We start from the raw sequence: 23,312 nt of genomic DNA, 5'->3' as shown, positions 1-23,312 counted from the left end.
TTTTTCATTATCCTGACACTATCCAAGAGCAGTATCAAGATGTCATCCATTATATTGGAAGTAAAGTGTGGTGACTAGCAATGGGTGGGATCAAATCAGTGCTTATTGGATTTCAAGATGATCTGGGCACACCATCTCCCCTCTGGTCCCTGATCAGCCTTGTAGACCACTTCTTTGTCACTGTCTCCCTAAAGAGCTGACCCAGCAGAAACGTGGCTTTCCAGCTGACCCAGCAGAAAGAGCTGACCCAGCAGAATTGCACAATAGCACTAGATGGCTCAGCAAGCAATACTATAAGTGCTTCAACCTTATTGGTTTAGTGCAAGGCTGATATAGCAGAACAGTGGAATAGCGTAATAGACTGGAAGAGTTTAACAGCTGAAATTACAGGACCAACATCTCTCCACCCAAGAAAGCACAAAGCAATCTGGAAATTGGCATTTGTTGCCAATACAAGGAAAAGAAAGTAAGGAAGCAAAGGGAGAGAAATGATGCTTGTGTTTCCTCAGCCTTCATGATTCCAAATGGTCCTGTTTTAACTTTATTCAGCTTGAGTTGCAATAGAATGGAATCTAGAAGACGACACAGGAAGAAGCCTACAGGTGGACCTGCCCCACTTCTGCTTCAGTGATGTGACTGGAGGATATTTTTTCTGCTAAGTGATGATTTGCAGAAGGAGGAGGATAGCAAAGCTGCCCCTCCAATGCAAACAGGGAGAATAGATGCACTCTGGGTCCCATCACTTAAGCAGTGTTTCTTGTGGGGCCCATGAAGCATGCCTTCTCTGTCATGGCACCTGCTCTCTGGAATGATATCCCCCAGAGATCTGGATGGTTTCACCCTGATGAGGTTGAGAAAGCTCTTAAAGACCTAGTTATTCTCCCAGGCTCTGGGGCACAGCAAAGGTTGAGACCTGTTGAATAGGCTTTCAGTATTCTCCTTCTCCTTCTCCTTCTCCTTCTCCTTCTCCTTCTCCTTCTCCTTCTCCTTCTCCTTCTCCTTCTCCTTCTCCATTATTTTAAATTTATTGGCCACCCAACTCCAGTGGATTCTGGGGTGGTTCATAATTCTTTTTTGTGTGTTGTACTTGTTTTTACTTTTAATTATAAGCTGCCCAGAGTAACTGGGAGTCAGGTAGCCTATAAATTGTGTGTGCATATATATGTACAAATAAATACTGTATATAAATACCATTAAACTTATGCTAAAGTGGAATATTGGGCATAGCACCAAATATATAAAGCTGCTGCATGCTATCAATTCACAGGATCTATTTGATACATTGGTTACAGGTAGCAGCAGTTTCTTGAAGACTTCACTGGAAAATCTTCAGCAACAGGAAACGCCAGGATCAAACTGAACCAGCATCTTCCACATGCTAAATAAGCTCTGCTGTTGAGTTATGACCCCATCTCTCCATACTGTCACATTAAAGACAAATGGTTCTGTCATATCCTGCTCCTCATAGCCAGAAATGTGACAGAAAAGGCTGTAAAACAGGAACAAGTAGGAAATGGTTTGAGCAGCATAAAAATTTTAGACTGCTCTCTATATATCTTGGCATGTTATAACTCTAGGATAACTCTATCCTTTAATGTGGAAATAAACTACATCGGCATTCAGACGTAGTTATAAGCAACTTATATCCCAATGTTCTGCTCATCGCTGGTGGCTACTGGTTTCCTAAAGTGACTTTTTTTTTTTACCAATTTGCTTAATATTCTATGTTCACTGATTGACACAATTCTGCCTGTGGAGCAAGGAAAGGGAGTAATACATTGAAGGATAACCTTATCCACAGAGGGAAAAGAAGCAGAGCATCCACATGACTTCAGAAATCAAGAAGCTGGGGATGCATTGAAGGAGCACGTACTCACCAAGCCAGGCAAAGTAGAGAGCAATCTTCTCTCCAAAGTACCTGCGGATGTGATTCAAAGGCTGGTATTTCTTCCACTTACTCCACCGAGCCCAATAATGGAAAAGAATCTGCCTCTGATTAAGGAGAATCATGGGCTCTTCCTCTGTTGGTATCTTGTATGGGCCCTTTGGCAGAGAGCGATATTATCCACATAAAATACAAATATAAATCTGGGTAGTATATTTTACATGAACTTTCTTGGACACTTTGTAAGTACTTTATAAAACACAATAATTAATAACGTGAGCAGCCAGAAATAGTTAAAATTAGATAGTCATAATTATATATTATATAATACTTATGCATACACACATTATACATTTTATAAATTATAAAATTATATAATCACATTATATAATTTTCATTCATACATACATTCCTACTATAATCTCTTTCAGGGATTGCAACATTATCCAAAGTGCAGAAAGCCAGTAAAAAGTAGTCAGAAAAGAAATGCAAGAAAAAGGAAGGTGAGAGAAAGGAAATCTAACTAAATCCATACTATTCTCTAAACTGTTCTGTATCTTTCTATCCTTGCAAGCCATTCCTGTTTCCATCACATCATGTTGATTCCTATGCTGCCTTTTTTTCTTTAAACTTCTTTCTTTTTGAGGATCTCACCAGCTCCATCAAACACTAATTCTATGTCTTTTCCTTCCTATTGACCCATTCACTCTTCCTTCATATATTTGTTTGACAATTTAATCATTCATTATTTCTACATGGCCAAACAATCTCAATATATTTCTCTCATACTGGTTAGTCACATGCACACGCTTAAAGTATTCTTAACCAGAAATTAATGGCTAAATGCCATATTTTGGAAGCAACTGATGTCATTCCTGCTCCGAGATACAAAACTGTGATGCCCCAATTTGATGTCCCCAAAAGTGCCCACGGAAATATAGATTGATCCTTTTCTGTCATGGTTAAAGTTCCCAGGGCAATTTCCCCCATCAATCAAATACCTGAAGTATTGAACTAATTTTTTAAAATGACCTGCTCTATACAATTGCTATCCATATTCCATCTGTGCTTTTTCTATTTTTACAAAAAGTAGGGAGCAGGTTTTTTAAAAGAAAAATTCAATATCTTAATCTTTTGGCAGTTAATTACAAGGGATTCTCACTTAGAATAGGTGGCCAAAGATCTGAATGATCCTCTTACACCAGGGGAAGAACTATTGCATCTTCAGCATACAGTAATAAAGCTACTGCTTTATGTACCAACTCTGAAGGAGAAGTAATGACTGTATCAACTCAGCTTCCAAATATTTTATATACAAATTAAATTAAGCAGGAGCTAATACACCCGTTTCACTCCTGTCCTCTTAGAGTAGAAGCTGAACCCTTAAGAAAGATTTCTATTCCACAGTGGATCTGAAGGGAGTTTTCACCATGTAGCCTTTTAAGAAGAAACAGCAATCTAATGAAGTCTTGGTTAATTATTAACACTTAGTATTAAACCAAATTCAGATTTAAAATCACAACGGCTCCATATACTTTACCTCAGTATAAAGAATCCATGATAGAATAACTCTGGCTGAAGCGAGACTCCTCCTCACCCAACATTTTATTATCATCAGTCCATGCACTAAGCTTTTCATGAAGGTGTTTTGAATATAGTTTTGCCCTGACAATCAATAAACAAATGGGTCTACAGTTCACTGGGCAGACTTCAGTCCACTTTTAAAATCTGGAACTACTTCCTTTCTCCAAACCACAAAATATGCCATTATTTTTATTAATAAATAAATATATCTACTCTTGTTAATAAACAATACAGCCAGGGCACATTAGGTCCCCACTAATAAGTCTTAAGCATTTATGGTTTTAGATGGAATGCAATCTAGGGCTGCTGTTTTCCCAGACATGAATTGGATTATTTATTTACTTGAGGCTATTCTAATAGCTCTGTAGTCCTCGTTTAGTGATCGCAATTGGAACTGGCAACTTGGTTGTTAAGTGGAGAGGTTGCTAAGTGAAAATCATGTGACTGCAACTACGCTTACGATTTTACTTCAGTTTTTCTTTGCTTCTTGCTACTTCCTTCAGCTGAAATGGGGCTCTTTCTCTTTCTCTTTGAGGACATCTTGGTATGGGTAAATAAGCAAGTGAACATAAGAGCAGAAAGATGCTGTGAAGGTCGTAAATGCAAGGACTGGTTGCTAAGTTGTTTTTTAGCACCATTGTAACTTCAAATTGTCACTGCATGAGGCAGTGGCTAAGTGAGGACTACCTGTAGTTTCACCTGTACAAAAGCAGGCTTTAGGGAACTCATCTGCTATCCCCTCCTTAAATGGTGGCAGCCCCCAAATTTGGCTCAATATCTGCATTTAATACTCTGGTGAAGCCCCAAAGGGCAAAGACACTGTTTGTAGCATACAGGCCACTCTTACAATGAAGCTTGCACTTTTATTTACTAAAAAGAGGCTGGCAAGCAAGACCTGGTTGGCTTGTAAAGGAGCTCTGGCCTGGCAGAGGTGTAGAATGTCTTTACAGCCCTTTCCGTGACTATCAGCTTAGCTAATAGCATTAGGGAATAAAATGATATTACAGCAAACCATGGATGAATTTCCTAAACAGCTATGTGACTATAAGGGTGAGCAAACATATACCCCTCCTTGCTCCCCACCTCTTTTCATTTGCAGATGGGTTTTCCCCATCTTTCATCCTCCTGCTAGATCTTGCAGATAAACAATGGCAGATCTAGAAGGAGGATGTCTGCATAGGAATGTCTCTGATTCATTAATTCTTCCTTGACAATTCCTTTTGACAGTCAAATAAGTCAAATAGAGAAGGCAGAGTTTTTAGGGCTATTAAGATATTTTGCAATTTCTTCTTCATACCAGAAGGAAAGTCATAAAACAACTCAACCCAACTTGACAAAAGCTGTTCCCTACCTATCTTTGTCGCTTCCTGATGCCCTTTTTTTAGTTTTTACCACCTTCCCTTTTCTCACATGAACTACTTATACATGTGACCCAGGTAGAAATTCTGTATAAAAGGAGTAGGTAGTGCTCCACATTCAGAATCACTCTCTCGCTTTCTCTCTGTAGAAGGAGAGCTTCTATGGTGGTGAAAAAATCAGGAGTCTGGTAGCACCTTTTCTGACTGACAAATGTTATTAAAAGGAATAAGCTTTTGTGAGCTACAGCTCACTTCATCAGATGCATAGAATGGCTAGACTGATGTAGGATTTAAACTGGGATAAGAGGGAGAGATGGGGGAGAGGGAGGGGGAGATGGGGGAGGGGGAGATGGGGGAGGGGGAGATGGGGGAGGGGGAGATGGGGGAGGGGGAGATAAGTTGTTATGCATATGCAGATTACATGTGAGACAGATTACAAGTACTTTATCAATTAACAATTGTAATGCATTAAAAAACCCATTGAGTTTGTTGGGACCTTCTGAGATTGCCTGAAACCTCCTTATATATGTGAGTTCAACAATTTCTTGCTCAATGGCACTTTTCTAAAACAACTACTTGTTTTTCCAGAATTGTGACTTTGAGTTCTGCTATGAAGTGTCCTGGAAGGTTGAAAAACTCTGGTATTACTTTGTCCCTGTTTTGAGTCCTGGTGCCAAATTTATATCTATTAATTCTTTTGCACAAAGTTTATCCCATTTGTCCTACCTTGAATCCAGAGGGATATTGTTGGTGAGTGATGGCATATACAGTATCACATTGGAGGAACAGCATGCGAAGGTACCTCTAATCTGGTGTGGGTATTTATTCAAAAAAGCCAAGCCAGATTTCATCACAAAGTAGCAAACCAAGCTAGGGAAGCCTGGTAGCACCAGGAAAGGGGATTCCTTCTCCCTTTCTCTCACTCAACTGGATCCACAAGGTATGGTTAAAAAAAAAGAAGTCAAGATGGCAGTCACTACCATACAATTGAAGTCAGACTGTTTTTTATGTGCATCAAGTTTTTTGACCATACCCTTGGACCCCCAGCTCTTGTTTCTTGACTCAGAAATCCTTTCCCTCCTTCCCTCTTTCTTTTTATTCACTGTTATCAAACTAAGCTGTCCCAATGAAAACACTGTACATGGAAATGTTACTCCTTTAAACTTCTCATTTTCTTTACTGTAGCAAGTAGCTTAATTATATATCTCTTACTTTTTGATATAGCAAGAAGTCTTACTGGTTAATCTTTAAGACTTTCTGAAATCCACTGCCTTTTCTTGCCTTTCTTTCAACACCCACTGGCTTTATCTCATTAACCTGAACGTATAAACTCTCCAAAGCCACTAACAGCTTAAACTGCTACGTTAGCCTGCAAATTGTCTCATTTTTTGACTTATCAAATACATAAGTTTGTTTAATACATAGAACAAGTGGTATGGGAAGCCTGAATATGTTAGATTTGTTAGTACAATTAAGGATATTAGAAGAATATTCTTCCATACTATAACTGATACATTACACATGGCAGCTGTACTGTTTCCATTGGTGAAAAACAAAATTCGCCAAAAGGTCCTTTTTGATGCTTTCCTTAATTTTGTTCCATCTTTTTCTATCTGATTCAAGTATCTTCCTGTATTATAAGCTTAGTCAAGCTGGAGAAGAGATCCTGGGAATACTTCAAAAGTCTTCCGTAATTCTGGTAACTACCTTTCAGCTGATTTCTAATTTTCTACATTCTCCATGTTATCCCATGTTGCCCAGAGCGGGCTTCTGAACAGACAAAGAAATCCTATATGAATACTGTCACATAATTTCATTATATGTTCAGGTTCTTTTATCTGCAGTAAGTTATCATGCAGAGATATGTGATTTTAGGACCCAATTTTCTCATTATATCACCTTTCCACATTTGTAGTCTATTTAATATCACTTAGATTTTCCCCATTCTCATTTCCTAATCTAAGTTGATACTTTAGGTGTACTTTAACATTAAAGCCATCTTCAATTCAAGTGCTGCCACTTTAGCTAAGGAGTTCCTATCTGAAAGTGGCCTGGGACGAATGCTTGCAAACTTACATCATGTAGTGGAAATGCAGCTGTGAAGACTTCCTCGCTCAGCAGCCTTTCTATTCCAACCTGCCCTGCCTTTGGGTTGCCATATGAGGTAGTGGACAGGATCTCATACAGCTAAAGAAAAGCAAAGAGGAGTTAAAGGAGGCTGTACTTTGATTTCCACACTTAGCAGCAACCATCACCCACATCACAAATTTTAAAGTCTAAACATAAGATAAAACTCCAGTAGTAGCCCTCCATTATACTTCCTAACATCAACATGCAACACTATGATTAGCTGTATATTCACACATGTTACCCTGCATTTGTTTCACTCCAGGCTTACTATTCTATGCCGTTGTGTGCTGCTGAAGAAGGTCTCATGGTGATCACTCCCAAGGAACCTGAGAAGGAAATTTCACTGAGAAACTACTAGATCTAAAACAGAGGCTACATAAAAGAGAGATTGTGATATCCCAGCTATTACTCCCATATACCCACTTACTGGTTCAATTGACACCTAACATGAAGCCAGTATTTGCCTTAACCATGGTTAAAGGCACTACATATAACGTTAAACTATAAAGCTATGTATAACTATAAATGGCTGGATTTTTCACAAGTTTAGTCTTACAGTTTTCAAAAATTGGTTTTTACCCCAGACTAGCATTAAAGATACCTTCTTAACAACCATGTTGGTTTTGCTTCCTTGGTTTTGCCAGCTATCTTGAGCTTGACTGTTGGAAAGTGGAGGAATTCAGGAACAGATCTTTGCTGGGGAAGGGAAGATCTTTAGAGAGTTTCCTCTCTAATTTATTAGGCTTAGGGACTGAGGGAGCAAGGTTGGCATTCCTGCCACCAAGCTAACACTGCAGCTTTTGTCAGTTTTTTGGTTTGCTTACATATAAGTACACACACATATTCAAAAGAGCACTAGTCCTGTTTTTTAAAGGACTATCACTCTTTCAAAATATTGGTAAACAAAGGTTGATAAGAAGCCTGCCTAACACTGACAAGCACTTCAGAAAGTGCTGGCCAGGCATTATGCAGGCAGATGCCTCTGCAGAAGACGAGTGTCTACTCTCTCCCGCAACCCAAATCACAATTGCCGTCAAGGGCAGCTTTGAGTGACCAGAGGGGAAGGGAATGTCTGCACCAGCCTAAAGTGTCTAATGTAAGTGCTGGGCAGATCCCATCCCCTCAATCTGTCATCACCAGCATTGTGATGAAGCACCATAGATCATGTCCATTGCATGACTTGTGTTGGGAAAAGAAGGAAAATGTTACTGTTAAACTAGAGTAGCCCAACAAGAATGTAAGCTGCTTTCACAGTGTGTTGGGGAGGAGATATGAAGGCAGCATCATGGGGCCATGCATTTTAAATGTGTTTATCAAGGGATCATTGTGCCATAGTTAAAAGGATGTGAGGGTGAGACAAAGACTAATTATTAATTCTTAAAGTTAGAGACAGAAATGTAGCAGCACAGATGTACTTCTTAGTAAAGAACTCTGACACAGCAGAGAAGAACCCATACATTGTGGAGATTTTTGCAGTGGTGTATCTGAAAAATCCTTGGTCTTTGCAGAATGCTGCCAAGGTCTGAAAAAGGAGGAAGCACGAATGCAGCTTTTTCTAATAATAGTCAAATGATTTGCAAGACATGGGTTGGTTTTTCTTAATATAACCAGATTAAAGCTCAGCAAATTTGGTTGCATGATTTTCTTTTGAGAAAAGAACCAGTGTTGTGATATTACAATTAGTCAGTGTTACTATTGTAATCTAATTGTAATGAGATACGGGATAAGCTAGGAAAAATAAGTATAGTTTGACAAGAGGACAGATCAAAGAAAGAAAACTCATACCAACATCTTACCAGGGTAACTTGTTTGCTTTAAAATGACAGGTATAGTAATCCAAGGGAATGTCAGGAACCTCATCATGAAGTAAATTAGGGATGCCCAGTTTCATCAGAATCCTGTGAGACCAGTTAGTTCCAGGTTCATTGGGCACAGCCTGGGATGCAGTAAAAGAGAAATATACTAAGCAAAAGGACCTCTTGCCATTAGTCTCCATCACATGCATACAGAGAGAGAGAGAGAGCGACTGAAAGCCAAAATTATTAAAGTCATGAGGAAAAGCGTAACACATAAAAGGAGATTTTCTGATATAGCTCCCTTTATTCCATTTCCACCTTTTAAAAAATATAAACTATTTTTACATGCCCCTATCCCCCAGACATGTATAGTGCAGGGATCACAGAAACTGGGCATTAGAAATTGGTGGAGAGTGAGTCTTCTTCAAATCCAAAGGACTACCATATTAGAAAAGCTGCTGCCAGACTGCTTCTGATTTTTTTGCTACCATAGACTAAAAAGCTCTCCTTCTACAATGTACAACGTGACTTGGAATCAAACATTATAAGATGCTCATAGTTAAGTGTGTGAATGCATTTAATATGTTCTGTTCTGCCTTAAAAATATCTGTGTGAGTAGAATTAAGACTGTTTGCTGCACCCTGATGCCACCAACCCCCTTGCCTTTCTTTCCTTGAAGAACACATTCGTTTTCAGGGGGAGAAGTTTTCCCTGGGCCACACAATGGGAAAAAGATTATAGTCCAGAAGTCTCCTAATTCTGATCCTATATACAGTTAGCAGTTGTTCTTTTTAAAGTGGCTATATTCAATGCATTTAGCAATTAAACTTGCTGCCTATATAAACAGCAGCCTATAACATTGCAAAATTACTCTTGGGCTTACAACTGGTCCATGTGATTAAGCCTTTTCCCATATTTTTTTCCTTCATTTATTTACTTACTTACAGAAACATCCATTACTTCCCAGCTTCCCAAGACACTGGACAGTTCACAAGAACAAACAAACAAACAAACAAACAAATAAATAAATAAATAAATAAATTTAAAACCACTGTGCACAAAAGGAAGATACTGCAGAAGAAGGATATGGACTACCTTTCTGCCAACCTTGTAGTTTCCACATGGAGACAGTTTTTTATGGAGTAATGTTTGAATAAGCAACTTCCTTCCCATCAACTGCAATCTGATGTAATATAGCCAACAAACAACTAAAACCTCCAACCTGCTCTGTTTTGAGATCAGAATATAATGAATGACTTTAGCAGGGAGCAAAGCTTGATCCAGGGGTATTAGGTTTCATGGCATCCTCACCTGCAAGGGAACTCTGAGCCTGAGATCCTCAGCGTAATAACACTGCACACTCCAGGGAGCATTCAGTAATATAAAGTGGACCAGTTTCTTTGTATGTTGGGCTACATGCTGCAAAAACAGACCATTAGAGTCAATCAGCTACATCAAAATATTCTAGACTCTCTTGGGAAAATGTATTCAATTGGGGAGGCAAATATTCCTTTTTCAATGCACTCTTGAGCACAATAAGCTTAACAGCAGTTTATCTGAACCAGAGTGCTTGTGTTACTAGCCCTATCTGACCCCAATTATTACTAACAGCTATATTGGACTGAAATGATTCTCAACTCTTTTTCAGCCCAGTTTAAGTACCATAGTGCTGAGAATTATATGTTAAAAAGTGGAATTGGAAATAATGCTATAAATGTTAGTGCTCAAGAAAAAAAATCAATGAAAAGAAAATAATAAAAGCCACAAGAAGGTTGAAAGTCTGCTTGTGCAGATGGTGTAATTGGACTAATGTTAAAAAATGGATGTAGTTTGCTTATGGCTGTGTGATTTGTTTGATATACATGTAAAGGTGGCATTTTTGCCTTACGATTAGAATAATGTTGTGATTGTTCACCTATACATAACTAAAGTAGAAAGAGTGAATGCAAAACTTCTACAGGGATGTTTGTGAAATGTGCCTGGGATAATGTTCGCAAATGCTGATTGAAAGAGCATCAGAGGTGAAAAGGAGCACAGTTTGGTAAGTGCGGTGTGGCTTTACACCAGGCAGAGGATGTGCAGATCAGATTTTTGTTCTTCAGCAGGACACTGAGGAGTGAATGTAAGAAAGAGTAAGAGATATAAGAACATGCTACCACCTACTTTGTTATACGGATATGATCACTGGTTATGTCAGGATAAATATGAAAGTAAGTAGAATACAATGGAAATGGGCTACTTCAGAAATATGGGTGGGAAAACAAGAAGAGAGAGGATCAAGAATGAATGGGAGCTGAATTAATATGGATTAAATTCGAAACTGAATGAAAGACATACATTGAGGTGGTTTGGTCATATGGAGAGAATGAAGGAGGATTGAATTGTAAAACAAGTATACAAAAGAAAAGTGAATAAGTCAAAAGGAAGGGGAAAATTAGAAAATCGTGGTTGAACAAAAGGCAGTATATGAAATGGGGTATGGATCTAGTGAAAGATGGTTTACAGTGATAGATATGTATGGAAAGGTATAGAGAATGGTGTTGGCATATACTAGATTTGTTTTCTTATTTCATGCCTTTAATTTTGTCAGCTGTCTTTGCATAACATTGCTTATCCTAAAAGGGAAGGGCATAATGGGTATGGATGTAGGTAAATACCTAAGGTGCAAGATTGGGATACTGTACTTGCTAATACAATCGTGCCTCATCCATAGTGTTTTCCTTTCATATTTAGCCTTGTGAGAGGCTAAAACTGTTCACAATACTGAACAAAAGGGCTTTAAAAGGGCTTAAGGTAGGCCAAAACACTCATTTTCCTTTTTTCTCTGAAAGAAGGTGGCACCAATAAAATTGAGGCTGATACAACAAAAAGTTAAAATAAAGAGTGTTTCTCCCTCTGACAACCCCCCAATGCTGTTTGCATGCCTTTTCCATTCTGATTCCTGCCATCTGGAGTTTATGCAGAAAATTTTCCCGCCATTCTTTGTGCATTTCAATTGATCTCTTTTGTCTGGATTTTGGATTATCACTCTCTTCATTTTGGCCCTCCAGATTCTGGCAATCTGATTCCCATACAAGGATAAAGTCTGAGACAAAACATATACAGAGTAGAAATATTCCATTAGCAGTTTTTCAGTAGTAAAGAAAGTAAAAAGATAATCAAACACTGTAGTAATCTAGCAAGTATTCATAAGAATGGAGAATTACATGGAATGGACAAAGGGAAACCCAAATATTGTGAAGTTGCCTCTCTATTTTTGTCTCTCTTTTTGTTGGCCAACCAGGCAATATAAAATCACCAGGAAAACAACAGCAACAACAGTTTATCTCCTAAGGAAAAATACAAGAGGAAAGGAATGGAGTTCTCAAAATATGTTGCATTTCACATGACAAATGTTTTATACCAGATATAAGATAATAAGGATTTGAGATCCCACATTTCTTCACAATGTCTGGTTTGGGTCTATGTTGCTCATTAAGTGCTTTTTGGTGTAGAGATATTATATAAACCTGGTTTCCAAGCACATTTTTAAAACATTCTCCTAGCTAAATTGAACATAAATCAAGACTTCTGCAAGGAGAGGACAAATGATAGATTAAGACCTAAACATTTGACCAATAGGTGCAAGACAACTGATGACTACTTCAGGTAATGGAAAGGGGCAGGAAAGAAAAGAAGCATCCAGTTAGAGGTATCTCTTGAAAAGAAACAACTTGGTATGTGGTGCTTTGATGCGAACTATCTCTTTACTTACCTATCCTGGTTTTTTCATCACTGAAGAAGTTTGCAGTGCTGTTTACAAGGCAGCCCTTATTCCACTGAAAAAAAAATGTTAATGATCAACGGAAAAGCAGGTTGAGTCAGATTTCCCACTCCAGCTGAACTGATGGAAAAAGGAGATAAGAGCACAATCATCATTCAGCATACTGATCAGTAGGTTGTTCCTGGCCTCTTCTAAGTTTGAAACCATTTTTACAGCATCAAGATCCTCTTTGTGAGAATATGTGATAGGCTTAGGTTGATCTATTATTCTATACCTATTTTCTCCTGCAGAGGCATTTCACAAGTGTATTATAGCAGGGTGGGCAACCAGCTGGCCTGAGCCCCTTCTCTGCAGTCCCACCACTTCCTCTGACCACTGTTGTGAAAATTGGTGGAATTGTTTCTTACCATTTTGAGGCAGGAAGCAATATGAATAAAAGGTAAGTAAAGTCTCCTTTGAGTTGAGCAAAGCTCCTGGTGATTTCATGAGTTCAGCCATTTTCATGGCAACAGCAAAGAAATGCCTTGTCATTGCCTTTTTCTGGGATTTATTTCCTAACTTTTGAAAGTATCCTACTACCCTATTCTATCGTAATAACCACAGAAGTAGTCACCAAGTAATATCTATGCTGATTTTAACTTTTCTACTTAAAGTAAAAGGAAAGGTTAGGTAATACGTTACTTTTACTGTATATATGAATACATGTAGTCCCCAGTTTAACAACGAGTTAGGTCTATGCTTAAGTTGAATTTGTATGTTAGCTGGAACAGTATTATTGTATAATACTGTATAAGTAGTATTGTGTAATTAACTCAAACCATTGTGTATTTAACTCGAATTTTACTACAATAGGCTTTGTTGTTTACTATGGGTCGTCTGTATCCTGGGCATTCTTAACCCAGGGACTATCTGTATGTATGTATGTAAAGAGACATAAGTTCTATACTTTCCTTATATATGTTGGCTTTTAAAAAGTCAGCATCATGAATCATGATATTTAAATCATGAAATATTGGAATACTCTGTCATTCCAAAATTAATGCTTGTTTTATCTTGCTGATATCTCTAAATCTGGTCACATCAGAAAAGCCTTTCTAAAAGATCCTGCCTCTTACCGACTAAAATGGAATAAATTGCATTAAATTGAATAAACTGCATTTAAACTAAATAACTCCTCATGCTTCCCCTCCTTTCAGCCCAGGAAGAAGGTGGGGAAAAGTAGTTTTTTCCTTTAATTCTTTTTGACTATTTAAAAATTATTGCCCTACTCTGATGGACTATCCTGAAATGAGAATGTTGCTAAAAAAACAGCAACGATAAACTCTCCTGATGAAGAAATTAAAAGGCTTCCACTGGGGAGAAGGATTTTAGCCATCCAGAAGGAACCCTCAAGCTTGCTGCTCAAGTGACCAGTCCACTACTTTCTTTCTCTCTCCTTTTTTCTGAAGCTAGGATTGTTTAAATTGAATCAAAACAAGCAGGCAACTGGTGTGTTTTTGACACAACTTAATCTATAAGACAATGAATTCTTCCCTGTTTGTTTTATTCCTAAGGTTTTAGCACAAACTCAAATTGGCAATTTTTTCTGAAACTCAACCAATTTTCTGCAAGTTCTTCCCATGAGGCTTGTTAACAATTCTGCCTTTAAGATTTTTTCCCCATCTCTTCTCAAAACCTAAACCATCCTTTTACTCTTTACTCTTTTCTACAATTCTTGTTTCCAAAATACAACCTTGCTAGAAATGCTATAGTTTCTAGTTATAGCCTGACTCAAATACAAACATTATTTTCACTGGATCTTGCTGTGTTACTACTTTTTAAAGATTTTTTTTTGTATTGTAGGTACTGTGTTGGTGTACAACCAAAATAAAATTGATTGATTGCACTGTAGGTATGAATCTAAGTATTCTTTTCTACAGTATTAACAATCTCAGTTCAATGTGTGATTCTAATTGCCCCAATATGTTTTGAACTTGCTTTAAAATTACTTCAGAGTATTTGTCTGTGATCTTTTGGGGTATCAGATTTTCCTTAACTACAAAGGTTCAACTTTACAAGATCTTACCTATATATGTAATACATATGCATGTCTATGTCTATCTGATTTATAAACTGCCTTGCTTCAGAGGCTCTATGTCATATGTATACATATAGGCATGCTTTGTAGCACTTTAAAAAGTCTTGCTGTACTGTTCAGTTGTTATTTCCTATTTTCAACTTTCCCTCCAAATCCCATTATGTAAAAACAGCTACTGTAAAAAGAAATGAAAATAGATTAATCTGCCATTTATTTATTTATTTTTATTTATTTATATTTCAAATTCAGTCACCACCCTCACACTCAGAGAATGACTCTGGGCATTTACAATAAAATAAGAATAAAAACCAATTAAAATACAATACAAAATTTGCCTACCTGTGGGACCTTAAGGTTGCTCATGGATAGCCTCCCGTATCTGTCACCCTCTACATTCTTTCTCTTGGACTGGTTAGCATCCTTTGAGTTCTGCTCAGAGCTGCCACCTAGGCTTTCGTAACTGGACAACTTTACATTCTTGTCAGAACCAAAAGCCAGGGTTTCATAAATGTACTCCTTTATTTTTGGCTCAGGATTCTTCCTTAAGCTCCCATAATTGGTTTCTTTGAGATCGTGTTCTTCTGTAATTAAGTTGTCATCTTCTCTGGTCTTTCTTCGTTGCATCTTTATTCTTCATGCCACTGCAAGAAGAAATCTTCTGGGATGTCTGGGAGGTAAGTAGCAACAAATTGAATTTGCCCTATAGCACAGAGGAGCTGTAGCATTTTCTGCTACAAAAGGAACAGCCTCATTTCCTCCCTCCCCATCGTCTAGTACTGTATCTGATCCTACATGGATACTATTAATGTTCACAAACTCATCCTGTCTAACCAGTCCTGCCACTTACAAAGGCAGTAGAACTTCCTTGTAAATTCATAACGCCCAAAGGAGGGAAATACAGTGCAGGTAAATGATCAGTACTTGAATTTAAGGCCTATTCTGTGAGAAAAGCAGAGATAGACATTGTCTTCACAATTCACATCAAAATCAGATGTCATTGTAAAAATAACCTCAGTCAACACCCACTTGCTGAAAGTTTCACTTTATATGGATGTATTTTGGAGAGAATGAAAGAAATCACCCAATGCAGTCATTGACAAAAGAGTCAATGCTACAAACTCCTTTAGGGTAATAGCAAGGCAAATTACTGAGCAAATTATAGATTTGACTTTCAAATGTCAGGGTCTAGGTTAAAGAACCTGGTGACAATCATTTTTCAGATAGAACCTTGACTCCTATTTGCGCCTACTGGCATTCACATTCTCACATGAACATGATTTTTAAAAATCCTTCAAAGATTATTGGTACTCTAATTTTGAAGGTGGGGTGGGGTAAAGCTGTTGCTTTAGGTAGGCAGGTGCAAGCTGTTAGAGATTTATATGTTATCAGTGTATTATATGTTAATGCGCACACTTTTAATTTAACCTGGAAATTTATGTGATGCCAGTGCAACTTTGCATGTGCTCCCTTTGGGAAACACCCCACAGAGGTCTGGCTGCTACATTCTGGACCTACACTAATTTCTGGGTTTCTTTTAAGGGCATTCCTCATACAGTTCATTACCATAGTCTGGGAGATAACCAGGATACGGATAATAGTGGCCAGGTCAGTTTACTCCAAGAAGGGACATGATCGATAAATTCTGTGCAGCTGGAAAACAGCAAGTTATTTCACAGGTTTTGGTTATATAGCTACTGCACAAATGGTCTTCTTGACATGCCCTAATAATGGATATTCAATGCAGTAGATGAATTTGTGTCTAAATCTTGCCAGACTATTTTCTACATGACCAAAATGTAAGGTATACTATATAACATTGAAAAACACAAACACATATGCAGTTCAGTGCCCCTCTTTTACATCTTGGTTTTGAGATTCAAATGGAGAGCCTGGTTAGGAATGGGGAAATTCAAATCAGACTTCAGCTACCTGACAGCTCCCTGAATCTTTAATCTTGATTTAAAGCTTTTTGTAATACTGAAAAAAGGTTTCTCTATTTTCTCTTTCCTTTTGAAAAGGACCTGAAGGTCAGTTTTTTTTTTTTTAATAATTTTTTTATTTTTTACAACAAACACAAACAAACAATAACATAAAAAGCATAAAAAAACCTATCTTCCATTTTAAACCGTGTGTCAGCCAGTTACCAATCATTTGTGCCATCCTTTCATAATCTTCACTCATCATTTATATAGAATCTCATGTCATCTATCCAACACATATTTATATATTTATCAATTATCAATTATTATTCATTTATTAATAGTCTATAACACAAGCTTTAATAATAGGATTTATATCATTTTTATCCATTGTTTATATATATATATATATATATATATATATATATATATATATATATAATAATTTATATCAGTTTGTCAAGTTTCTATTATATAATTTGCTGATCTATTACATTACTATATCTTTTCATCCAACCATTGATAAAACAAATCCCATATCATATAGAATTGTTTATCTTCTTGCTCTCTAATTTCAAATGTTAATTTACTCATCTCTGCACATTCCATAATTTTCTTAATGACTTCCTCCTGCATAGGTACTTTTTCATTTTTCCAATTTTTAGCAAATACAATTCTAGCCGCTGTCAGAACATTTACAATCAAATATTTCAGTTCTTTACTATATGTTTCAGGTATAATTCCTAATAGGAATATCTCTGGTTTAAAGTCTATATGTTGTTTTATCATTTTTTCCAACCATGTGTGGATTTTAATCCAATATCTTTTAGCTTCTGGGCATGTCCACCACATATGGTAGTATGTACCGGGCTTCTGATGACACTTCCAACATTTATCAGACTTGTTCTTGTACATTCTCGCAATCCTTGCTGGAGGTAAATGCCACCTGTAAAACATCTTATACAAGTTTTCTTTATATGCAGTTGACATTGTCATTTTATAGTTTTGAGACCATAATTTTTGCCACTTCTCTAAATCAATTCCGTATCCAAAATTTTTCCCCCATGCGATCATTGTATCTTTAACCTGTTTTTCCTCCATCTTAAATTCTAGTAAATGTCCATAAAGTTTTTAATCACCTTTTCATCAGTACCCATCAAAATTTTGTCTAAAACAGTCAGCTCATCATAAATACCTTCTGCTTTAAAATCTTTATCGAATCTAGATTGTATTTGCAAATATGAAAACCAGTTCATTTTTATACCTTGTTCTTCCAATGCTTGCATAGTTTTAAGTTCACCCTTTTCATTCAATATCTCAGTATATCTAACTGTTTGTTCCTTTTTATATGTTATTGAATAAGAAAAGGCTTCAATAGTGGATATCCATCGTGGAACTTTTAAATAATATTGTCTTCTTGTCTTCTCCCAGTTTAAAAACAATGCCTCTCGAATATAGTGCCTTCTAAAGTAGCCCTGTGTTTTCGTTCCCTTATACCATAAGAAAGCATGCCAGCCCAACAACAGGTCATGTCCCTCTAAGGTCAATAGTCTATTATTTCTTAAAGTTATCCAGTCCTTTACCCACATCAGATTTGTCGCCTGGTAGTATAATTCCCAGTTAGGCAAGGCAAACCCACCTCTTACTCTTGCATCTTGTAGTAATTTAAGCTTTATTCTTGCCTTTTTACCCTGCCAGATGTATTTCAATACAATTTTATTTAAATCATCAAAAAATTCTTTCCCTAAACGAATTGGAATTGTCTGGAATAGATATAACATCCTAGGCAATATATTCATCTTAATAGTGGATATTCTCCCAATCATTGATAATTGTAAATTCTCCCATTTTGTCAGATCTATTGCAATCTGTCGTTTAAGTTTAACATAATTATCCTCCTTCAATGTACTACATCTTGGTGTAATATATATCCCTAGGTATTTAACCCTGTTTGTGACCTGTATTTCCAAGACTTCTTCCAATTCTTTCTTTTGCCTTGCTAGCATATTCTTTGTTAATATCTTTGTTTTATCTTTGTTTATTTTTAATCCTGCTACTTTCCCATATTCTTCTATCTTTTCAATTAATTTAGGTGCTGTTTCCAATGGGTCCTCTAGTATAAATACTAGGTCATCTGCGAAGGCTTGCAATTTGTACTCTTCCTTTTTGATCTTCATTCCTTTTATTTCTTTCTCTTCTCTTATATTCCTGTTCAACACTTCTAATGTTAAGACAAACAACAAGGGCGATAGTGGACAACCTTGTCTCGTCCCTTTTGTTATGTCTATCTGTTCTGTTAAATCTCCATTTATCATGATTTTTGCAGTCTGCTTATGATATATTGTTTCAATGGCTTGGGTAAATTTTCTACCAAAGCCCATTTGTTCCAATTGCAGTAGCATAAATCGCCAATTCACGTTGTCAAAGGCTTTTTGTGCGTCTAAGAATATCAAGGCCATTTGCTTTTCAGGGTGTGCCTCATAGTATTCCAATGTGTTGAGAATTACTCTCATGTTGTCTTTAATTTGTCTCTTTGGCAAAAATCCGTTTTGATCAGCATGGATAAAATTATTTAAATATCTTTTTAGTCTTTCTGCCAATATTGAAGCAAAAATTTTATAATCTGAATTTAATAAGGATATTGGTCTATAATTTTTAACCTGTTGTGGGTCAGTGTCCTCCTTTGGTATAGTGTAATGTATGCTTCAGTCCATGTTTGGGGTATCCTCTTCTTTGTCATAACCTCATTCATAACTTCCAATAGTTGAAGGCTCAATATGTCCTGGAAGGTTTTGTAAAATTCCACTGGCAGTCCATCTGGACCCGGGGCTTTCCCGACATTCTGCTTTTTTAGAGCTTCTGTTAATTCCATCATAGTTATATTCCCCTCTAACATTATTTCAATGTCTTTAGGTATCTGAGGCAATTTCGCTTTCTGTAAATATTGTCTTACTTCTTCTTCTTGTACATTCTCTTGATAATACAATTTTCCATAGTAATCTTGTATAATTTTTTTCTTGTCCTCATTACCAAAGCAGATCTGTCCTTCTTCATTTATTAATTGATTAATCCTTTTTGATTCTCTCTCTTTTCTCAGTTTATAAGCTAGCCATCTACCTGGTTTATTTGCATCTTCAAAGTAATTCTGTCCTGAGGGTCAGTTTTGAAGGGAGGTAATTGTTTATGTTTTTAAAAGGAAATCAGCTATAAGATTATTTCTAAGGTTTTCTTGACATCTTTCACTTGTACAACGATATCATGACATGCATGATATCATTGTGACTTCTACCAGATTTCTAGGAGTATCTGTCTCTTCTGACAAATATTGTGTTGGCACAATATAGTTTCTCCATAAGTTGACTGAATTAATAATCCAGTTGCCTGGGGCCATGCAGCACACTCACCTGACCTGGATTTGTACAATACTTCAAGGCAAAAGTAGGAAAATTACAATTTACTCTGGCATATTATATAAATTGAAACTAAAAGATTAGCCCAAGATGGTCCTCATCCCATCTATCAAATGTCAATTCCTACAAAATCGTACTTCAAGCCTGACAATGGTATGGAACACCTGAAGACAGCAGGCCTTTGTCAAAGATGCTAACACACATGGCAGGACACACAAAGCTTCATCTTCCATCACCTCTTGCTCCCTGCCTCCCAACTACTCACTTTGCTGCAGGCCAGGGACTGTTTTATATTAAACTGAGAAAATCTACAGAATAGGCAGGCTTACCAGATGGCAGTCCAGAGAAATGTAAGGGAAAATCTTTTGTAATTTTGTAATGTTGCAATTTTGGGGGGGGGGGTAAAAATTCTTTCTTCCTTTTCCTTTCCCAGCCAGATAACTCCTCCCACAAGCCTAACATGAGAAGTGTTGGGAAACGAGGGATTGAAATAAATACACGAACATACACAAATGAAATATACAATAAAAGACTTGCTTGCTCTTAGCGAAAGCATTGCAGAGCTGTGCTAGTTAAGCAACTTTTCAAAACTATTCAGCCTGTTGGCCATCACACATTCTAGGTATGGGTAATCAGATCTGAATTCCCCCATTCCCACCATGGAATTTTGATTTTAGCAAGCCACCTGGTAAATATTTTACTGTCTCTTGCAGTTTATGGGATAGCTCGCTTGCAATTTTGGGGGGAAGATACTAATTGGATATTTTATTGTGGTATAGTTGCTTTTCAACTGTGGCATACTGAGGCCAGAATCCTATACTGCTTAAAAAAATAGGAGGAGCATTACATAAGAAACACACTAGAAGAATGCCTTTGGGTTTTCCATATAATAACAAATCTTTAGCTAGAGACAGGGATGGGAGGGTAATGCAGAAACTTTGGAAATAGGAGTGGGGACAATATAGGTTCTTAAACCTGCCATATAGCAAGATGATGAAGCAGCCCTGTATACACTGCTTTGCTTTGCGTCATTCCAAGTTGTGCATCCTGTATTACAGATGTTCTTGCTTATAAAGTACCTGGTGTTGATGATGGACTTATTGCATCTGTACCCTCCTTCTCTTGGTTGAATGGCTATCAGCTGACAAATCCATTTCACAGATCCCTGAGAGATTTCAAGGAAATGCAAAGGATGCTAAATATATTGTGCTGCTTGTTTCCTGCTGTTATCTTCGCTTGTCTTTACTTTAGAAGACAGTTGAAATGCCACTGTTCAGCAATGCTTCTCTGATGCTATCCACCATGCACTCCAGCAGATTCCTCCTTTGGTAATACCTGGGTGTATGCATAAGGTGGAGTAATCTCAAACTTGCAGGCAGTTTCCCCAGAGCACTCCTGTTTAATAGCTTTTAGCAGACCTTGCCTTTGTTTGATATGAGGGTGTGGATTTGCAGATCCATGGATAAATGTAAGCAGCCACATTTTATCAAAGTTTCCCTTAAGGGAAATATATAAAGAAAAAAAGGCATGTATAAAGAAAGGAGAGGGAGGATAGATTTAATATTTCAAGCATTTTTCCTGCTGCAGCCAGGGACAAGGAGAAGATGTAGGGAGAAAAAAATGAGAATGATATAACAACTGAAGATACTGAGAAGCCACTGATTAGCCTCTCTCTTCACTTCTTCATCCCTAATATATATTTTATAAGATTATAAATCTGTAGAAAGGGCTGCCTCACTTGGAGTTTTTATAAAGCACTGAGTTGTTGAGCTTCAATAAAAATAAATAATACAGAACTGCTCTCTAATTAAATGTCTAGTTAAACATCCCAGACAAGGGTAAGCAGCAAGCTTTTTAAAGTTCCTATTGAGAACATCTGGGCAGAGGGTACAGAGATCCCAGTTTCAACACAAAATTGTATTCCTACCTAAATTTTAGAATGTCTATTCATATTATATGTACAGGTTTGCATAATGTTTGCATTTAGTCGTTATTGTAATCATCCTATTTGGGGGCACTGCATTAATGCTCCCCTAGTTTCTCCTCTCAGTGCTATTCTAAGCAGTTCTGCTGAAACCTGATTAGAATAGCGTGTATGTGTATGTATACTCATGTGTATATGTGCACAACTGAAAAAAAAACGGGCAGATAGCAGCTTCCGAGATGTTGAAATAAATGAAAATTAGTTAACACCATGGTGAAATGGTGAGAATTAAACATTCAGGTTTACAATAATCAGCAGAATAGAATCATTTACATCATTTTATGGCTGTGAATTGTAAGGGATAGTTTAAATTCTCCATATGCCTTCAAAAAAGGCTTCCATTGGAAGAGAGTTGTAAAGTGTAGGGCAGCTCAGGCAACGTATTATTATATTACTGACATTTGGGAAGGGGAAAACTACATTTAAAATTTAAAAGATAACTGAATAAAAGGGCTACATTTTCTTGGTCAGGAAACATATGCAAATGTCTCAGGGTTTCTGGAACTGTTATATTTACTGCCTAATTTTCCTTTATGTATTTCGAGGGACTGCTTTTGCCGAGGGAGTGCACAAAATTGTAATCCTAATTTTGAGAGATGTCAATGGCTCTTCCACATAAAGCTCCCAAACCAAGGACGTAAAACGGCAGAATTCTACCCAGTGTTACAATAGCCTAATCATATTTACTTAGTGCATCTCCCAAACCTTTTTGTCTGTCTGAAGTTCAAAAGCATACACCACTAATATAAAGATGAAAAATTTGGAGTAGAAATTAGTGATTTGACTAAAACTTGTCAAAAAGCCTAAGGCATTTAAATTATTTTTTTCAAAATGCAAACTGCACCTTAACTAGTTAGATAGCTCTTGTCCTAGAGTTGTTAAAGCCTCACCTTCTGTTATTGATGTAAGAGTTCTAATGCCATCATTTATGAGATCATAATTGAAGAATGATGGAGTGCTTGGCACTGGAGAACTATATCAGCTCTAAAGCCAGCACACCAAGTTTAGAGCTCGTCTTCAGACAACTGAAAAACATTTAAAAGGAGCCCAATTAATTTCCTTAAATTAAAGGCATTGGCAGTGTATTATAATTAATAATGCTCCAAAGCAAAGAATGCTTTATTTCAAAACAATTTTTTTAATGGGCATACATTCAACAAATCTATGGAGATCCTGAAGTATTCAGTGAAACTGGAGACACCGATATAGAGATCTCAGCTAGGATCTTCAGATTAGGGCATCTTAATGTAGGCATTAGGGAAATCTACATTTCTAAAGCTCAAATCTATTATTTTTGTTCTGTTCTTTTATGAATACTAATTTTGGGTATTTCAGAGCAATTTGTCTGGAGTGGCCAGAGATTTCAATCAATAAATTATGCAGTATCTATCAGTACAAAGGAGTTA

At 37.0% G+C, this 23,312-nt stretch overlaps 1 protein-coding gene across 2 annotated transcripts in view; it reads right to left on the bottom strand.

Moving 5' to 3' along the window:
• Positions 1-21,474, bottom strand: part of ANO7 (anoctamin 7) — a 39,974-nt gene extending 18,500 nt beyond the window's left edge. The window contains exons 1-9 of one of the 2 annotated variants that reach the window (XM_088132661.1): positions 21,002-21,474; positions 14,933-15,260; positions 12,508-12,571; positions 11,678-11,838; positions 10,065-10,172; positions 8,754-8,893; positions 7,226-7,283; positions 6,904-7,014; positions 1,878-2,043 (exon numbers count right to left, since the gene is read on the bottom strand). In XM_088132661.1, coding sequence (XP_087988787.1) covers positions 1,878-2,043; positions 6,904-7,014; positions 7,226-7,283; positions 8,754-8,893; positions 10,065-10,172; positions 11,678-11,838; positions 12,508-12,571; positions 14,933-15,217 — 1,093 coding nt within the window. In that variant the 5' untranslated portion in view covers positions 15,218-15,260; positions 21,002-21,474. Of the gene's footprint in view, positions 1-1,877; positions 2,044-6,903; positions 7,015-7,225; positions 7,284-8,753; positions 8,894-10,064; positions 10,173-11,677; positions 11,839-12,507; positions 12,572-14,932; positions 15,400-21,001 lie in introns of those variants that run through there. The other variant, XM_007443014.4, reaches the window with a different exon arrangement.
• Positions 21,475-23,312: the final 1,838 nt, after the last annotated feature.

The sequence above is a fragment of the Python bivittatus genome, unplaced genomic scaffold (assembly GCF_059951505.1).
Source record: "Python bivittatus isolate LINGU-HERP-01145 unplaced genomic scaffold, Pbiv_v1 ctg000980_np1212, whole genome shotgun sequence".
Lineage (NCBI taxonomy): Eukaryota > Metazoa > Chordata > Lepidosauria > Squamata > Pythonidae > Python > Python bivittatus.
This window is presented reverse-complemented; position numbering and strand designations above follow the sequence as displayed.